The sequence below is a fragment of the Malus domestica genome, chromosome 10 (assembly GCF_042453785.1).
Source record: "Malus domestica chromosome 10, GDT2T_hap1".
NCBI lineage: Eukaryota > Viridiplantae > Streptophyta > Magnoliopsida > Rosales > Rosaceae > Malus > Malus domestica.
In genome coordinates this window covers 28,733,255-28,752,640 of record NC_091670.1, presented here as the reverse complement: position 1 = coordinate 28,752,640, position 19,386 = coordinate 28,733,255, and the positions used below count along the sequence as shown (strand labels likewise).

Genomic DNA, 19,386 nt, shown 5'->3' with positions numbered 1-19,386 from the left:
TCTCATTGGTTGACGTTCTTCTCAACCGGCCTCCTATTGTTTGTTTCGGTTTTGGAGTGTTTTCTTGCTTCCTTACTTTTGGGTTGTGAGAGAAACACAGCAAACTGGAAATAGGAAACAGGTTTTAGGATCTCAACAGTGCCCCTACCACTAGGTACAGTAGACTTGGGTGGCACGGCAAAAGTTGGGTTCGTACCACCGTACGTCACTAGTTCTTAATTTAGCGATATTCAAATCTCTCGTCTCCATTGATGGAAAAGCAAAAGAAAAGCAAAGCTAACAGATATTTAATAGCACAACACGCTTCCAATTTACTTCCAACATTATGTTCACAGAGACTAAAATTAAGGATCTAAAAATGGAAATCTACACCAAAATTTTCAAAAAACATATTCACAAACTCATTGATGAATAGGAGCTTGAAAATAACAAGGGCTATATCTACAGAAGGCGACGGATGTAAAACTGGAGACGTGATCTTTTCAACAGAGCTTCTGAGGTTGAATCTTATTAGGTCGGCTAGACCCCCATATGCGGATGGTATGATCGTCGCTTGCTGATGCCAGCATCTGCGGTCTCTTAAGATTCCAACTCACACAGTTCACGGTCATTAAATGCCCACGCAAAACCTCTATCGGCCTAGAGTTTCTTCGGTTCCAAATGTATACCTAAACAAGATAATGATTTGAACTTTGTGAGGTTCCGTTTGGTTCATTGGTACAAGAATGATTTGTATATCTGCAGAACTCTAGGTAAATTCACAAATTCGGGAAGCATACCTGTGAATTCTCACTACCACTGGCAATAAATGTGCTGTTCAATCCACCAAAGCAGGAGCGTATCACATACTTGCTCTGCTTGTGGCCCATGTACTTCAGTGGCTTTTCCCACTCCCCAGCAACATCCCACATATGAATCTCCTGGCTATTTAGGTTGACAATAAAGAACTTGCAGTCCCCAGAAATTGAAAGGGATGTGATAGAATGGTCTTCTGAGATGACGCGTTCAGCATTTGTTCCCACATTTAAAATCCGAATTTCTTTATCAGAGAAAATGCTGATAAGATTTTCCCCATCTGGTGTCACAGCAAGATCTAAAATCTTGGGCATCCTCATCCCTCTCCATGCTTTTAACTCATTGCCATCGCAATCCCACATGTAGATGCCCTTTTCAGGGTCGGAACTGCCACACACAAGTCGCTTTGAGTCGGGAAACCAAGCACATGAGCTGACAATGAAGCCAGGATCCCCAAATGTATGCTTGCATGTACCTGTTTCCACATCCCATAGCTTGAGGACTTCAACATTTCCACATGTAAGCAACTTTGAGTCATCAGGGCTCCATGCTAGAAAGGATACCGGTTTGTGGTGACTTCGCAGGGTATGATTTAATGTCACCCTACCATCCTCCAAAACCTGGCCCAGAATGGCAGAATTAATGTCAGAAACCCTAACATCTTGGCATCTTCTAGTTATTCCAGTTAGTATCTTATTTTGTCATTTTTTGCACACACTTTTTTAGCATTCAGTTCATACAAACATGAAAGTCCTATTTAAAGTAACAATCATAAAAGTTAGGATCCTGTATAGCGTTTATATCTGTTTTGCATGATTGAAACTATATTAACATTGCCACAATACCTCTGGGAACAATACAAATGCTTTTACTGCATTACCAAAATTTAATGATTAAACATACACCTCTTTGGATCATGCATTCCTCCACGTGACACAATGTGTTATATTGAAGTAGCTTAAAAACAGATTCCTTCCTACAAACCTCTTACTAAAACAGAATAAACTATTTTTCTTTCCTTATAAATTTAGAGAATACTAAAAGCAGGATTTTTCATGATCTCAAAAGATTATCTTTTCCCTTTTCTACTTCTTATCCACAATTTTTTATGCATGAAGACCACACTTCCACCAAATAAGTAAAACATCATGCGCTTTAATATATTAATCATCATTGAAACTTTAGTATCAAAGCAATATTCAATAAGTTGAATAAAAACTTATACGGATATAATTCTATGGTACCTTCCATATGATGGCTGTGCAATCACTTGACGAAGAGGCCAAATACTTCCCGTTATTAGAAAATTGTACAAACCACACTTCATTCTTATGCTCAGTCAAAATCTGCTCCAGGGAAAACAAGTGTTCATGCGTATGTCAGTCCTCCAACAGAAGAACATATGAGCAAACAAAAGTAAAACTCTCATAACTTCAATTTTCAAAACATAAGCATTATTGCTGGCAAATCACACCTGAACAGTTTCAGTAGGGATCTGGTCCCTACCACATAAATGGTCAGCATAAAGTGAAACTGCATCCGACAAATTGTGATACATACATGAATCAATCTGGGACAAAACAGCGGTTTCAACCAGATGTTCCAACCTGTTCTCAGGCAGCGTGATTGGTGGAGGAAGCAATTTTTCCAATTCCTGCAATAGTTCTTTTCGCAACTCACAGACAGCAATATCGTCTGTCTTGCTCTGCTCCATTTCCTTTGCGGAAAGGATGATCCGAGCCAGGTTGTGAACCTTACTTCTGTCTACATGTAATGCTGACACCTCTTTCTGCAAAATGGCCAAAGCCAATTTGTCATCCCCGCAACTCAAATACTCCAAAAGGCATTGTTTGAATACAAGAAACAAAGCAGCAGCTCTGGTCTCATCTGTCAAATCCTGAGCGGTATTAAGCGTATCAACACAACCATCCCAATTCCCGCTTGATATCTGTGATTCCAGCATTTGAAAATCATCGGATTTGCACGAAATGCCAGACTCCAACTCCAAGCATGAAGCAGACTTCTCATAGCCAATTGAAAGCAGGCATTGAATTATTATCCTTACAAACTCATGTTTCTTAACTAGGCCTTTTGAGCCAAGCCTAGGCGAACCCTCCATCAGCAATGGAGTTTGGCAAATCCTTTAATGGTTTGATGAACTTCCTAGCCTTTTACAGTCAATGATCCCCATTCCTTCCACCAGCCATGAAATCAGAAGAGAAAGCAAACATTCTGCCAATTGCCAAATTTCACACCTCCTATCTCGAATTTCCAGTAATGGAGGATTCCGAACGACCAATCTTGAAAAGAATTCGACTTTATATCTCTGTAACCAAATACCCCAAACCTAAGAAAATCAACTTTATAACCCTTCACTCTGCAAAGAGGCTCCCTAAAACCCAAAACCTCCAATTTTGTATTCAAACAACAAAGGCAGCAAAACCGAACAAAGTTTAAACGAAAGCGTACCAAGTCAAGGGAAGCTCTCAAATCTCAATGCCCAAAAGTCCTCATTGAGAAAGCACTCATACTCTGCAGAGAAGCTCCCTAGAACCCCACTTCCAATTCTGAATTCAAACAACAAAATTTACTGCCAAACAAAAGCTCAAACGAAAACGTACCAGCACAACAGAAGAGCTCAATTCTCATTTCTCAATGCCCAGAAGTCCTTACGCGAAAAGCACTTGTACCTCAAATGAAGCTGCCAGCTTTACCATCCTAACCCATAAGCCCAAAAAACACAGAAACCAACACAAAAATAGTATCCACCTAAAATCCCTCAATTCCGAAAAACCTTCAAATGGCAATTAAACAAATTCAGATAAAACTGGAAAAATTAAAACGAACCCAGAACAACTCCGATCTCGGAGAGAATAACCCTAGAGCCCGATACGCCGAAAACTGCCATGGCTATTCAGAAGAATCCAACGAACCCAGAAGAGCATGGAGCTCGTAGAGGAAGAAAGAACGATAATTCGAAAACCGGTAGGAATTTTTGGCGGTGGGAAGATTAGATAGGATTCGTGGGGAAAAATTGGAAAAAACTGTAAATTTGTGAGGGTGGATTGGAATTTTGGGAAGCAGCAAAGTAGCAGTCAATGGGAGAGATTCACAGAGTTTAACCATCGTTTGCTTCGTTTTGAGGGAAAGACCGGGTCCCAGTTTATCTTCTGGTTTATTCCAACAAGATTAAACCGCACGTCGTTTATAGAGTTTTGGCTAAATCAAAATATTTATATCATCAAAAGAATATATCGTTGTGTAAAAAAAATTAAAATGCTTATGATCTAAAAAAATGTAATATAGTACGCATGACCTATGAAAAAATAAAGTTTAGAACTTGAAAAAAAAAAAAAAAAAAACTCAGCTTAAACAAATGCTATTTTGGTTATATTTATTTTTAAATATTATTTTAGTTATATTCTTTTTTAAATAAATGTGATAGCTTTATCGGACTTCAAATCAACTATAATTTCAAATCAATCAGGACGATTCTCAACTCAATCTTGAAAATTACTAATTGACAAACCAAACTTAACTAAATGGTGTGCCAAACCAAACTTAGTCAAACGGTGTGCCAAAGCAAACTTAGTTATACATGATATTGTTATGCGATTTTAACTTTTCAACCACTTTATTTATTACCGATAAATGTGATTATATGGACTCATCTATTACAACCATCACATCATAATGAGTCAGTATCAACTCTGATGACTCAAACATAAACAATTATGACATATCAGACTATCCACATAATAATTACGTTATATGTAAGAAATATATATAAATTATTTCTATGATTGAACAAAATAGTTTCTAAATCCAATTGTTTAACTACTAGTTCTATTTATACGTGGGTTAAGTTCAATCAAATAAAACAAAATCCAAATCTTTAAAACAGAAATCAGGTAAAACGGCCACGTAACTTGCGTTTCGTCGGGTGGGCCCCTTCCCGAAAACATACACTCATTCGCGCAATTTGGCACGTGGATCAGACGGCATCATTCAATTTTGCCAAGCCGGTATTGCTGGAGCCGTACACACGCACGCCAGACTCAGAGACACAAGCAATAAGTTCTCCCCCACCTCACTCCTACTGTCTCCCTCAACCTGCCTCCTCCTTCCTCCTTCCTCCTCTCTCTCTCTCTCTCTCTCTCTCTTCATTTTCTCTCTCTAAAACACCCACATTCTCTCTCTACACCTCCGCCTCCGCCTCCGCCTCCGCCTCCGCTTCCGCCTCTCTCTCCTTCTAGATATTTCCACCGCGTTTCATGGATCTACAACCCCCACTCACTCCCCCAGTTTCTGCCTCTCATTCTCTCTCCTAGGTTTAGTCACCGCCACTCTTTCCACTGTTTTTTTTTTTGTAGCTTAAACCATGCAATCCCTAGCTCAATGCGATGGAGAACCTCGTCGGAAACCTAGAAGCCTCGAGCTACTCTTCTCCGGTCACTCTCTCGAGCTCCAAGGCGGCTGCTTTTGACGATGTTCTGTGTGAATTTCGACAATGCGAACTCCGATTCTGCTTCTGCTGTTTGTTCTCCTCTTGATTTTCTGCTGCTTAGGTAAAATATTCAGCTCTTTATACTGTGCATTGCAGTCCAATTGTGCTTGGAGTGTTTATTTTATGCGATTTTATTAGCTTAAATCTTCGCGTGCTCGAAAAGTAGTGGTTATGTAGAAAACTGACTTAGCTTTTTTTTTTTTTTTTTGAATTTTATACTATTTCAGGGGGTTTTTCTCTAAATATTTACTTGTTTCCTTCTCAATTGCCAGACCAACCGTTGTCTATGAAAAATTTCTCAGTCGAACGCGGTAAGGATGCTACTATTCTGTGCATAATTCATTTGCCAGGCTCCACCTTAAGCAGTACAGTGTGTTAGCATAAATATTGTCTGTGAAATGAGCATTCTTTGAGGTTGCCAATCGTAACTTTGCGTATGCGTCGGTCTTGCATCTGCTACGGTGTTTTAGTTATACCTCTTGCCGTGTTAAGTTTACTTCTTTTGACAGCTATGCATTTATTTCTTAATCTGCGGATGACATATGCGGTTGTCCTACCATTTGCAGCAAGGTCAACGTTGATGGTTCTTCCATTTGCTTCATCAAAGCGATCCAAAGCATGGGCGGTCAAGCCTTTTACGGGAATCCTTGCACCTGCACCTTCTCCAATTCATCTAGGTATGTATTCTTTTCAGACTATGAATACCTAGATGCTCTAGTGTCACTGGCATTGCATTGATGTTGACTTCGCAATTACAGGTCCTAGCAGTCCTCACCCACCACAGCACGGCCATTATCGTCATCATCATGTGAGAGTGAAACCCCGTGCTGTTGCTCCAGCTCCATCAAATGACCCAGGTAATTATATGGGGTTTCGGATTTGTCATCAATTGTCAATGTCAGGTGTCACTCATCTGGTACAACATCCAGACAATCGGTAGCTGTTCAGTTGAAATTATTGAATTTCCAAAAAAGTTGTTTAATTTCTATTATGACCACAATGGGGTGACCAAGAACTAATAACTGGACCAACTAATCTTCTAGTCCCTTATAAAACCATTCCTCTACCCAGGCAATAGTTATATATTTTAGACTTTCCATTTATTCAATACGACGACAACGTAATGGCCTATTTAATTACATCTTTTGGAAGATGAGTTTGAGGTTTCACCATCTTTTCAACAAGGAAAAAAAAGTTCTAAGCTTTACCTTCAACTCTGGGTTGGGGTGCTGCTTGCAACTTTTTTAGCAGCTGCTGCTAGAAAAGGGACTCGGATTCATGGAAATGAAAAAAGTTTTGTTAGTTTAACTATGGTCATGACAATATAGTTTACCTCAGAATATTGTTTCTCTTAGCAAGTACCTTACCAGTTTACTTCTGTGATCATGGTACTTCTGGCAGGTTGTGACCAAATTTGTGTAGAGCCACTTACCACATCTCCATTTGGTTCACCTTGTGGTTGTGTGTTTCCCATGAAAGTCAAACTTTTACTGGACATAGCTCCTTATGCTATTTTTCCAGTAATGAGTGAGCTAGAGATTGAGATTGCTGAAGGCACGTATCTGACACAAAGTCAAGTGAAAATAATGGGTGCAAGTGCTGATAGTCAAAATCAAGGAAGAACAGTGGTGGATATTAACTTGGTTCCACTAGGGGAGAAGTTTGATAATACCACTGCGATACTGACATATGATAGATTTCAGCATAAGAAAGTGCCTCTGAATTTGACACTTTTTGGAAACTATGAAGTGGTATACATTAGTTATCCAGGTACTCCCCTCAATTCTCATGCTAATGTGTTGGATTATCATTTCAATATTGTTTGAGGTTGAGATTGAAAGGGTTATAATCAGGGCTACCTTCTTCACCGCCATATGAGATTTACAATGGGCATGATCCAGCTGGAATTGCTGGAGGTCTCCCTTTCACCGCGGATTTTGGCGGCAAGAACCAGAGGATGAATATTAGAACGATTGTGATTATTGCTCTGTCTGCATTTGTAGTCCTGGTGGTTCTCCTTGCGGCTATCTGTATCTTTGTGAAGGGGAGGAGAGTTGGAAGACCATCTAGCGCAGTCAGTCCTGTATTCACACCTTCTGTTCACAAAAGATCTGGTAAACATGTGGCTTTTAATGAATTTTTAATTCAGTCCCATGGTAAACGACTGTAGACTGAGTGATTGGATATATGTGTGTATTGCAGCAGGTATCGGGTCTATCTTATCAAGTAGCATTGCAAGCTCCACTTCAGTGTCCCTAATGTCCACCATGGCTACCAGTATTCTCTCTGTCAAAACATTTCCACTAGCTGAGCTTGAGAAAGCAACAAATAAGTTCAGTTCCCAAAGGGTTTTGGGAGAAGGGGGATTTGGACGTGTTTACCATGGAATTATGGAAGATGGGACTGAAGTTGCAGTCAAAGTGCTTACAAGGGATAATCAGAATCAGAATGGAGACCGTGAATTTATTGCAGAAGTTGAGATGCTAAGCCGTTTGCATCACCGTAATCTTGTGAAGTTGATAGGCATTTGTATTGAAGGGCAGACACGCAGTTTGGTATGTGAGATTGTTCGCAATGGAAGTGTTGAATCTCACTTGCACGGTATATTTTCTTGTCTACCGCGGTCTCTTTTGGTTTCTGAATTGAATTGCCAAAGTGTGTCAACTAACTAATTGTATGTTATGGTTGTTTTTCAGGCATTGACAAGATAAATGGGCCTCTTGACTGGGATGCAAGGATGAAGATTGCCCTTGGGGCAGCAAGAGGATTAGCCTATCTTCACGAAGATTCTAATCCTCGTGTTATTCACCGAGATTTTAAGGCTAGTAACGTTTTGCTGGAAGCTGACTTCACACCCAAGGTTTCAGATTTTGGGTTAGCTAGGGAAGCAACTGAGGGAAGTCATCACATCTCCACTAGGGTCATGGGAACTTTTGGGTAATCAGAGTTGCTTAAGCTATTGCGATATCAGGATTTCACAAAGCTTTTTACAGTGCATTGTGTTTTCGTTGTTTTCTTTAAGCTAATACAGTGTTGATAAATGCACTTGGGTATAACAACATAGTTCACTAGAGATTGGGAACCTTTAATGAATGATTAACGATACTTAGGGAACAATTTAATTAGAATTTTATATCCTCTGTCCATATATATGTAAAATTCCTAGTATACTTTGATGACTATGTGATGAAATAATGTTTTAATAGATTTTTTTCAGAGCACCATTTCAACTCTTCTCTTGACCAAAATGATGGATTTTACAGGTATGTTGCCCCAGAATATGCAATGACAGGGCACCTACTTGTCAAGAGCGATGTTTATAGTTATGGCGTTGTGCTGCTGGAACTCCTCTCTGGAAGAAAACCGGTTGACATGTCCCACTCTCCGGGACAGGAGAATTTAGTAACATGGGCACGACCATTGCTAACGAGCAGAGAAGGCTTGCAGCAGTTGGTGGATCCCACCTTAGCTGGAACCCATGACTTTGACGACATGGCTAAAGTGGCAGCCATTGCTTCCATGTGCGTTCACCCTGAGGTGACCCACAGACCTTTTATGGGTGAAGTTGTGCAGGCTCTAAAGCTGATATACAATGATAACGATGAGACTGGTGGGGACTGTTATAGTCAAAAGGAGTCTTCCGTCCAGGACTCTGACTTTAAAGGTGATCTTGCCCCATCTGATAGCAGTTGGTGGAATGCTGGTGGACTCACTCCCCGGATGAATTATGGGCATGCCTCTTCATTCATCACAAAGGAGTATAGTTCTGGACCACTTGAAGATATGGAAAACAGACCGTTTTCAACTTCAAGTTTGGTAGGGGATGAGATATTGTTACCAATCAGACACGGCAATAGGTCAGGGCCGTTGAGAACAGTCCGAAGCAAGCCAGCATTCTACAGAGTAAGAGGAAGTAGGAGCGAGCATGGGGGACTGCTCTCGAAGAAGCGTGCTTGGAACGATGGCTTCTGGGTTTGAACAAGTTTGTTAACTTAATTTTTTGAATTTTGTACAGCTCAAAAAGGACCGCGGCGGCTTTTTAGTTAAGCCGTTGGTGTAGATTAGGGTTGGAAAATCCTGCGGATTCCATGTTTGGAAGATGAGAGAGAAAGTGAGGAGAGAGGATTAATGGGTTCTAATTTTGGAATTCTTGATTCATTTGCATACAAGCTCAAGATGGATGGAGAAATGTAAGTTGAATGTAAGTTCAATGGCTTATTGATTTGACAATTTTACCCTCGTTTGTATTTGTTCGTCTGAAAGTCATCTTCTACTTGTAGCCAGATATAACTTATCTGATTCAGATACATACTTTCCACTGATATTGTCAGCTTCTGTTAGTTTGTACGGACGAATCTTCAAGCTGCGTAGCATTTGTTTGTATTTTTCATATTTTTTCTTCTAATGAACAAGATCATTATCGTAAATAAAGCGATACTCTAAATTACTAAGTACAAGGGGCGGATTCACTGTAGCCAGTTGACCTAAAGCAGGTTTTCATTTTGGCACTATTAGCTCCAAAATTTGTTCTCTAAGACTCTAACTATACTTTTTAAAGGTTAAAAGTGGATTTGAATTTAAAAACAATGGAAATGAATTCGAATACTTATCAATCTGTTCAACTCACATTCACAATCTTAATAAACGAAGAACTTGACCTAATACTATTGGTTCGGTTTATGATTTGACCAAGTATTTACCAACATAATCGGTTCAATTCGCAAATTAACTGTAAATCAACCAAGCCAATCCATCCATCGACCTTACTTGTTCAGTTACGATATGATTAAACATATTCAATTTAATTCATAATTTAATTATTCATCAAACCGAACTGAACCAAACCAAACAACACGACTCCCTTCCTTTAACAATAGTCGCACGGATACTGAAGCAACACACACATTGCCTTCCACGCGCGTTGCCATTGGAACATCAGAAAGAAAAGAACGATGCTTTCTTTCTCCCCAACTTCCAATGCCACTCTTCTCAACTCACCAACATCCTTCTCCCTCCCTCCCTCCCCACCTCGCTCCGCCAGGTCTCCTCCTCCCTCCTCCGCTCCAACCACCGCACCATTCTCCTCCAACCAAAATTCTACATCTTTTAATCACTAATTTCAAGTTTTGATTTCAGGTTCAAAATGTCAATCGATTCTCTCCCTCCTCTCCCCGAAAACCGAACCGTCGTAAGTTCATCCCCATTAATTAATTATCATACTTTTTACGATTGTTAATAATATAAACACTGACCAACTGTGAATGCGCAGGTCGGCGTCGGCGCGGTGGTCGTTGATTTTTTGGCCGCAGTGGCCTCTTATCCTAAGCCGGACGATAAAATCAGATCCACCAGCTTAAAGGTTACTTGAATTTACCCAACTTGATTTGACTTTAGTAACTCGGTTGCTTGTGCAATTTTTACCGATGAAAGCTTTGTTAGGAATTAGTAAACTGTTATCGATAGGTTATTGTAAAAAATGTCGTCTGCCTTTGGGGGAGGGGGAGTTTCAAACCCAGGACTCGTAGCTGAAGCCCAACATCCTATCCAGTCGAAGCTTTATTGTTTAATATTATTAAATTGTTATTGACATTCCAAAAAACTTATTTGCACTCGTCACGTGAAAATTTTTCATGTATGCTTAAGAGCGCATGATGACTGTTTTGGAGTGCCAGTAACGACCCCCAATTGTTATTGTTAATACGTGTTATTACAGCGTGAATTGTGCTATGGCTTTGCTTTAATAGTTGCCAATGGTTGGTTGGTTTCTTAGGTTCAAGGAGGTGGGAATGCAGGTAATGCCTTTACTTGCGCAGCTCGTTTGGGTTTGAATGCCAGGCTGATTTCCAAGGTCTTCAATCTGAATCCTTTACTTTGAATTTTCAACTGTTTTCGCCGAGCATTGGTTGTTTGATTATTGTAAGTTTGTAACATGTCTTGAGCAATGTGAAATGATAGGTTGCAAATGATACACAAGGCAGGGGTATACTGGAGGGGCTGCAGGATGACGGCATTGATACTTCTTTTGTTGTGGTAAGCTTCAAAAGGAAAGTCATTTATGATCTTGGTTTCACCTGCGGTGTTTTATCAGGCAATTATGATATTAATAATGATGCTTGCTGCTTAAGTATTTTAAATCTGGAGCCCATCATTTTTATTTCTTGGGTTAGGTTATGTATCTTTCGATTACTGTATATTAATGCTTTATACACCTTTGCAATATTGAAAAGTAGATTTAGAAATATATTTAAAAAATAGCTAACAAAATTTGGTTTTTCCCTTGAATGCTTCTGGGAACTCTCTAAATTGGTTGATTATCAATTCCGGTTGTTGAACAAATAGGACTTGACTGCTGTGCAATCCAATATTGCTATCATTTTTTTTTTAAACTCGACCTGTCTTATTTTCAGGTTTCCGAGGAGGGTAATTCACCATTTACCTACATTATTGTTGACAACGAAACGTGAGGACCTTTTCTTATATCTGTTCTGCTCTCTCTCTCTCTCTCTCTCACACACACACACACAGACACACGTTCTTGCATGCACACACACAGACACACGTTCTTGCATGCACACACACACACAACCTTGTGGCAGTCTGACTGTATTGCTTAACGCAACCTATTTTTTTCTTTCAACATTTTGAATCCGATCTGATGGCATTGAAAAAAGTAGGCACTGACCCTACATTTTGCAATGGAATTTCTCTTTACGTAGCATCTCAAAGGCTGTTTTTGATAATCATTCTCAATTTGATTAGCTGTGAGTGTCATTTCCAGGAAAACTCGCACCTGTATTCATACTCCAGGATATCCTCCCATGATACCAGATGACCTTTCCCAATCAAGTTTATCATCTGCGTTGGATGGAGCAAGAATTCTTTATTTAGATTGCCGAATACATGAAACTGCATTAGTTGTTGCGCAGGAGGTAATTGTTATCTTCTTGTTTCTAGTATTTAATTTTCTTTGAAGTTTACTATTTGGTAATTTTAACTAAAGAGAATAAATCAAGCATAACTGAATTCTTACAGGCTGCTCGGAAAAATATACCTATATTAGTTGATGGTGAACGGCTAAGAGAAGGGTTGGATGGTCTTCTAAACTTGGCTGATTATGCTGTATGCTCAGCGAAATTTCCGCAGGCAAGTCAACTGTTCTTCCTTGAAAGGAAACTAACTTATGCTCAATTTCTTTTTTTTTTGAAACCCCTAAAACTAGAGATACGACGTTGATTTCCTTCCTGTCTGTTGCCTAACAATTTTCAGCCGAAAAAAAAGAAGCCCATGAACGAAACTTTTCTCCAGATAATAAGAGGTTTTCTAGAGCACTGCTCTTCTTATACCATATTATTTATTAGTCTTAACAATGTTATAGATATACGTTTCACTTAGGATGTATGGTAATGTGTTGCTCTTATTTTACAATAAACTTAGACCACATTCAAAAACATTTTTTGCTGTTCATTTTTTTCTTCAATTTCTTGTTCTACGTTTTAAAAAAAATTCTTACAAGATTTTCTTTACATTCATTGTATATCTTCATCATGTTGCTTAAGCTTAACACTGCTAGATCATTTATGTGAACAGGCATGGACAGAAGCAGCATCTGTTTCTAGTGCTCTTGTTTCAATGCTTTTGAAATTGCCAAAGATCAAATTTGCAATTGTGACATTGGGAGAAGATGGATGCATTATGCTTGAGAGAAGTGTGGACGGTAAGTTCTTTCCAGGGTTTATTGAGGAGGAAATCAATATAAAACATAGGGTACAAAACTGCGACTCAGAATTCTGTAAAGATAGTTTGTTTTATCAGATTTAAATTTTTTACAGGTTTTCATTGAAACTTTGTTTCTGGCAGAAACTCCTCAGATAGAAGAAATGGATGTCGACAGCTTGTTGGAATCACTGAAGCAGAGAAAGGATGATAGCACAGCTATCCCAACATGTGTTTCATCGGTTAGGAACTTTAACTTCAGACAAGACTTGTTTCCCTTTGCGTTATAATAAATCAGCCTGGAACTGCTGTATAGTCCTTTGTATTAAATTAAGATCTACTAATTCACAAGTTTTTCTATTTTAATCCTCTCAGCCGGTGACAAAATTGAGAGCCAACGGAATAGGGACAGTTTGTGGGAGGTTGTTGGTTGGAACAGCTGAGAAAGTACCGCCGGAAGAACTCGTAGACACAACAGGTGCTGGAGATAGTTTTATTGGAGCAGTTCTTTATGGTATCTCTCTCTCACTCTCTCTCACAGACACACATTCTTGTTGATTTCATAAAGTTGAATTTACTACTTTTTGCAAATTCTTCTCTCCATCCATTGCCAGAATCTTTTAGCGCTAGTTTGGTATTGCTGTGCTTTGAAAAAAAAACTGCTTCTGCTGTGCTGTGAGAATAAGCTTATTTTTGCTGCTTCACGTTTTCAGCTTTTTTTTCATCCAAAACTGTGAAAATAAGCTGTTTTTAAGTGTTTACCAAACACCTTTTTGAGCTCAGCTTTTTTTTATACCAACTTTTTATAAAAGCACCTCAGTACCAAATCAGTACTTAGTTTATCCATCGGAAGATATCATCTCTATCGTGTCATGTACTTTTTTCACGGATGGGATTGTTGGTTTTGTAGCTATTTGCACCAACATGCCACCAGAGAAAATGCTGCCGTTTGCTGCACAAGTGGTAAGTTGGGGCAGTGTTTTGATGTGGTGGGCTGCTGCAACATAGATTTGTTTGTGACCTTTTTTTTTTCCTCTGGCGTCGTATCAATTGCAGGCAGGTGCCTGCTGTAGGGCTTTAGGAGCTCGAACTGGCCTTCCACATCGCACAGATGCACGCCTGGCATCATTTCTATCTTAAGATTTCCCAGGAAGTCCTACGCGATTGGCAAAGTTAATTGGAAAACGTGAAATTTAGCGTAGAACTTGAGCTATTTCCTCTCACTAGTGATGCGGAACAGAAGTGATGGCTTTCCTAAATCAATGGGTGTTTTAGTATTTTAACAAGCTTACCTTCCTGCGTTCATTAGGTTTAAGGCCTTGTAAACATCCCTTGTACTTCAGATTAACAAACAATGAAGAGTTTATGTATAGAAAAACTTTGTTTTCCGGAGTACAAGAACGGGTGTGACGCCCCTGAAGTGATTTCAGTTACCCTTATAGACGTAGTTTAATTTAAGTTTTCTGTGGCTTCCGCTAAATTATCTAAATTCCGCTGCCGTACTCTATACATCAATGAGTTCGAAACTTTGTAACGGACGGTGTAAATTATCTTATCAGTCTACATAAATTTTAGGCAGTCTGAAGTTGGAGCCTTCTTACAGGTCTATTTTATCTTCTCATTCGTCCTCACCATCATCATAGACAAAAGTATAACGACATATACAACAACAAATTTTACAAAAACCATCTGGACAACAATCAAACTTTGGAGGAAGGTACAAATTATTTAGGAACTTCTTACACATTGGATAAGCCATTTCCTTTAGGAGCTTCTCCGTAGGATCACCTGAAACTTTGGTAACAATTTGACCCCGAATAATGGACATCAAAAGAGAAACCACAAGTGAACACTCGAACATAAATAACTCGTCACTCTAAGAAATTCACCAAAGAGATATGAGTTTAGAGATAGGAAGAAAACACGAAAACACTCTTTCACTAAACCAAGATTAAAAGTAATTCTCAATTTTTGGATAATGCCTTTTCATACATAAGGAAGAAAAGGGGGGGGGGGGGGGTGTTTAAATAGTGTCGACATGGAACAGCCTTCCATGAATAGCCTAACCCTTATTAATGATGAGCTTAAATGAAAACATTGAACATATTTTGAATTAAATATGATGAATGCACCGTGTAATAATTAGACGAATCCAGATTCGGGTCATTGCTATAGGAGCAAATTTGGAAGGAGCAATTTGCCCCATTTTAATTTTGAACAAGTTCAATGTAATTTTTGACCCTTTCCTTTTCCGGCAAAAGTAAATTACTCGATACTTTTTGGTGTCCTAGTTTGATTAGACTTTGGGAGAATTCTCAATTCCTGGCCAAATCAGGAAAATATTATTACTATGTGTTGATGAACAAAACCGAAGGTCTTGGAACAACGTAAATCCGACCGTGCATCTGCAAGAAATGTAAATAACACAAGATGTATCGTGGTTCACCCCAATGTTTGGGCTACATCCACACTGATTATTGTATTTCTCTGTTTGTGAGGGAGAGAGATGGAGAGAGCTTCTGAGGGTGAGAGAGCCCTTCCATGGCCTAAGAATTGGCCTCTCTTAATGAGGAGAGTGAATGGTCCTTTTGTAGAATAAGGACTCCTCACTTATTACATATTTGCCCCTTCCTTTATTACATAATTACATTTGAGTCCCCCGAGTATTTATACGAGATCTAAATACGGAGGCCCTAAGTATGATACAAACAGTAGTCCCCCAAGTCTTCATTCAAGAGAGTCTTTTGGCTAGAGACTTGAAATTCAGTCCATGTGTGTGCCGAAGTAACTAGATGTCGTCTTGAACTGATATTTGATATGAGGCGGTGCTCAAAGTGAAATGATGCTACACTAGAAGTAGCATATGTTGCGAGGCTGCTCTGCTTGTGACTTATGTTGCCTTGGTTGGCTCGGCTTGTGGCGTTGAAGGTGAGGGAGTTCCTTTTATAAAATTAAGGGATCGCTCCTCAATACATAAGTGATGGGTTAAGAGTGATGCTCGCGACGAGTCGGTTGCTCAGCAGGCGGCGATGCTTTCTAATGATGGTGAGGGAGTCCCTTTTATAGAATAAGGGCTCGTTCCTTAATACATAAATGATGGGCTAAGTCCCCCAAGTATTTTTTTATGAGGCCCAATATATGGTGATGGGCTAGAGTTGATGCTTGCGGCGAGGCGGTTGCTCAGCTAGCGGTGATGCTCTCTAATGATGGTGAAGAAGTCCCTTTTATAGAATAAGGGTTCGCTCCTCAGTACATGAATAATGGGTGCTCTCTAATGAAAGTGAGGGAGTCTCTTTTATAGAATAAGGGCTCGCTCCTCAATACATAAATAATGGGCTAAGTCCCCAAAGTATTTTTCATGGGGCCCAATTGAGGCCCAATATATGGTACATAATGTAGTCCCCCAAGTCTTCGGTCAATAGAGTCTGTTGGCTGGAGACTTCAAATTGAATCCATGTATGGGCTGAAGTGTCGGTTGTTCGGAGGCGGTATTTGTATACCCTGCACTGAAGCTTTGTAGATGAAGCTTTGCAAGTGAAGCTTTGAAGTTGGAGCTTTTGTAAATGCAGCTTTTGAAGTTGGAGCTCTGTAAATGAAGCTTTTGAAGCTAAAGCTTTTATAAATGAAGCTTTCGAAGCTAGAGCTCTGTAAATGAAGCTTTTGAAGCTGATTGACATGAGTGATGCTCATGAATGTTTATGTTGATTGACATGAGTGATGCTCATGGATGTTGACATGAGTGATGCTCATGAATGTTTATGTATGATTGATATGAATGTTGACATGAGTGATGCTCATGAATGTTTATGTATGATTGATATGAGTGATGCTCATGAATGTTTATGTATGTTTGACATGAGTGATGCTTATGTATGTTTATGTATGTTTGACATGAGTGATGCTTATGTATGTTTATGTATGTTTGACATGAGTGATGCTCATATATAATTTTGGAGTACAGGACGTACTTTTGATCACCTGATTGGTGATAATAGCGACAGGGTGCCGAATATTTGTGGAGTACTGGACGTACTTTTGATCACCTGGTTGGTGATAATAGAGGGTCTGGCTCTTTTAGGCATATGGGTCTTCGCCCTCCACATAACATTCTAGCCCATTATTTTGGGCGTGCCGTTTTTTATTTTTATTTTTATGATTAATACCCTCTGATGGGGTTTATACAGTTGTCTCCGAAAGATAAGAAAAATAAATTACATCACTCAAAAATAAATCTGACCCTCTGCTCAATGGGTCACGCCCATAATTCCCTTTTCTGCATGCCATCACCACCGTAATTATGTCTGCTTCTTTTTATCTTCTTTTACTTTTCTAGTGTCCCCCATGTGCTCTCGCAGATGAAAGCCTCCATTTATTCCTTGCTTTTGCAAATTTGCGTGCCTGTTATCCATAGCTTTTCTGTGGGTGGTCGACAAAATAAAGAAAACACCAACCGCTATTATCGAATTGCTTCAGATTTTAACTAAAGAAAGCATAATTCTTTCTTTTCTCTCTCCACTGCGTCTCTCTCTCTGTCTTTCTACCTCCACCCTCTCTAGTAGACTTGCTTTTGCTTATGCAAACTTTCTTTACAGCAAACATATCTATAGTTTTTCTGTGGGTGGTCGACAAAAGTCATCCATGTGGGTGGTCTGATCAGTGCTGCCAGTGATGAGCAAGCAAGATGAGATCCGGCACCTAGACGTCGTAGTGAAGGGTGACAAGGTGGATGAGGTTAACGAACTACCATGTTGCGTCGACGCCGAAGCCAGGGATGAAGAGAAGGTTGGGCTTGGAAAGGTTCGGCAATTGCGGGACCTAGCAATGCAAGGGTGTTGCATTTGCTGGATCATCGAGGGGCCGAGATGTCTAATAGAGACTGTCATTCCAGAACCTTAGCAGCCAGGACATTTCATTGAAGCACTTGACTTTGACCATTTACCCTTGCACTTGGAGCAGATTTTGTTACGCGCGAGAGAAAGCTTTTTGGATGTTCCATTGTAGAGATTTTCCAAAGAAAACTTTAAGGGGATGGATCACAGAATATAGGTGATCAAGAAATGCTTGAGGCATCAAGAGTTGCAGAGGGGAGAGATGATTGATTGGTCGGGGCAACAGTGAACATTTCAAAAGAAATGCTGGTGTTAGCCCAAGAAGAAATCCAGTTGAGGAGGATGTCAAGTCCGAGGATATCTCTGGTGACTCTGAAAATGAAATATGGGAATTAAACGCTGCCAGCGACTCGGAAGCATCGAAGGCAGGGAGATTTGATTACAACAGCAGCGAAGAAAATGATTATCAAGTTCTCCACAGCAGCGACGATCTCTTCGACGGCGATCTTGGCGATCCACTTTAATGGGTCTCTGCCTGTCGCCCTCTTCAATGCCTCGGAGCTGCAGCTCGAGGTCCATGCGGGTGTCAATCTCGACGGCGATGACCCTCCAGGTGACTTCCCGAATCGCTTTCCAACTCCAAGGTCGAGGCTTTTGATTCTCCTCCCAGCCCAGAATTCATGGTTGCCAATCAATTTTACGATTAACCCAAGTCCTCCAGAAATAAAATAAAAAATTGTTGCTTTTTGTTGTTTCCTTCTCTGGGTTGGAAAAAGGTTTAGGCTTTTGAGTTTGTGGTGTGTGGATTCTGAAAGTTTACAAAGAAATTGTATGAAATGGGGAGATGGGTTTTCTGAGGGAGAGGAAATCTGAGAGGGAAATGGGGCGTTTACTTATCCGATTGGGGAGAGACAGAAGAATTTAGATCTGTGGTTTTTTAGGTGAGCAGATTCACGGTGGATATTGTGGTGAGGTTTCACGGTGGTGAGATGAAAAAATGTAAGAGAACCGACATAGCTTTTCGTGTCGATTCCCACAGACGGCGCCAAATGTTGATGCATAAAACCAGAGGTTTTGAAACAACGTAAATCCGACCGTGAATCAGCAAGAAATGTAAATAACACAAGATGTATCGTGGTTCACCCCAATGTTTGGGCTACGTCCACACTGATTATTGTATTTCTCTGTTTGTGAGGGAGAGATGGAGAGAGCTTCTGAGGGTGAGAGAGTCCTTCCATGGCTTAAGAATTGGCCTCTCTTAATAAGGAGAGTGAGGGGTCCTTTTATAGAATAAGAACTCCTCACTTATTACATATTTGCCCTTTCCATTATTACATAATTACATTTGAGTCCCCTGAGTATTTATACGAGGTCTAAATACGGAGACCCTAAGTATGGTACAAACACTATGTATACCTCAAAGAGTTCCGAACTCTTTTGCATCAAAAACTTGGTTGGTTAAGATCATTCACAACCGAAGTTTCGAGTTCAAATCCTCATCCCCTTATATATAAGATTCATTGTATCAGAAAAACTAGAGCA

At 39.8% G+C, this 19,386-nt stretch overlaps 3 protein-coding genes across 12 annotated transcripts; 2 read left to right on the top strand and 1 right to left on the bottom strand.

The window, feature by feature from the left end:
* Positions 1–286: 286 nt before the first annotated feature.
* LOC103445454 (WD repeat-containing protein WDS homolog) lies at positions 287–3,936 on the bottom strand. Of its 3 annotated transcripts, XM_070807081.1 has the most exons (6): positions 3,643–3,908; positions 3,265–3,513; positions 2,270–3,121; positions 2,040–2,141; positions 780–1,415; positions 287–668 (listed from the first exon to the last, which is right to left on the bottom strand). In XM_070807081.1, exons 3-6 carry the CDS (start codon positions 2,912–2,914, stop codon positions 483–485), a joined length of 1,569 nt encoding a protein of 522 aa, XP_070663182.1. In that variant the 5' UTR covers positions 2,915–3,121; positions 3,265–3,513; positions 3,643–3,908; the 3' UTR covers positions 287–482. The 3 variants fall into 3 exon arrangements, with proteins under 3 accessions (XP_070663182.1, XP_008382687.3, XP_008382688.3); XM_008384465.4 differs by having other exon boundaries at positions 3,265–3,936; XM_008384466.4 differs by having other exon boundaries at positions 2,270–3,513.
* A 915-nt stretch (positions 3,937–4,851) lies between these two features.
* LOC103445455 (receptor-like serine/threonine-protein kinase ALE2) lies at positions 4,852–9,541 on the top strand. Of its 8 annotated transcripts, none has more exons than XM_008384470.4 (9): positions 4,852–5,363; positions 5,530–5,613; positions 5,869–5,979; positions 6,061–6,159; positions 6,704–7,072; positions 7,156–7,416; positions 7,505–7,903; positions 7,999–8,239; positions 8,566–9,541. In XM_008384470.4, exons 1-9 carry the CDS (start codon positions 5,306–5,308, stop codon positions 9,278–9,280), a joined length of 2,337 nt encoding a protein of 778 aa, XP_008382692.3. In that variant the 5' UTR covers positions 4,852–5,305; the 3' UTR covers positions 9,281–9,541. The 8 variants fall into 8 exon arrangements, with proteins under 8 accessions (XP_008382692.3, XP_070663179.1, XP_008382691.3 ...); XM_070807078.1 differs by having other exon boundaries at positions 4,856–5,363; positions 7,508–7,903; XM_008384469.4 differs by having other exon boundaries at positions 4,856–5,363; positions 5,851–5,979; positions 7,508–7,903.
* A 581-nt stretch (positions 9,542–10,122) lies between these two features.
* Positions 10,123–14,473, top strand: LOC103445456 (uncharacterized). Its single transcript, XM_008384473.4, has 13 exons — positions 10,123–10,343; positions 10,439–10,490; positions 10,572–10,661; positions 11,073–11,150; positions 11,258–11,332; positions 11,710–11,762; positions 12,081–12,231; positions 12,335–12,445; positions 12,890–13,016; positions 13,160–13,257; positions 13,391–13,529; positions 13,926–13,978; positions 14,072–14,473. The coding sequence occupies exons 1-13, from the start codon at positions 10,255–10,257 to the stop codon at positions 14,153–14,155; spliced, it is 1,200 nt and encodes a 399-aa protein (XP_008382695.1). The 5' UTR covers positions 10,123–10,254; the 3' UTR covers positions 14,156–14,473.
* Positions 14,474–19,386: the final 4,913 nt, after the last annotated feature.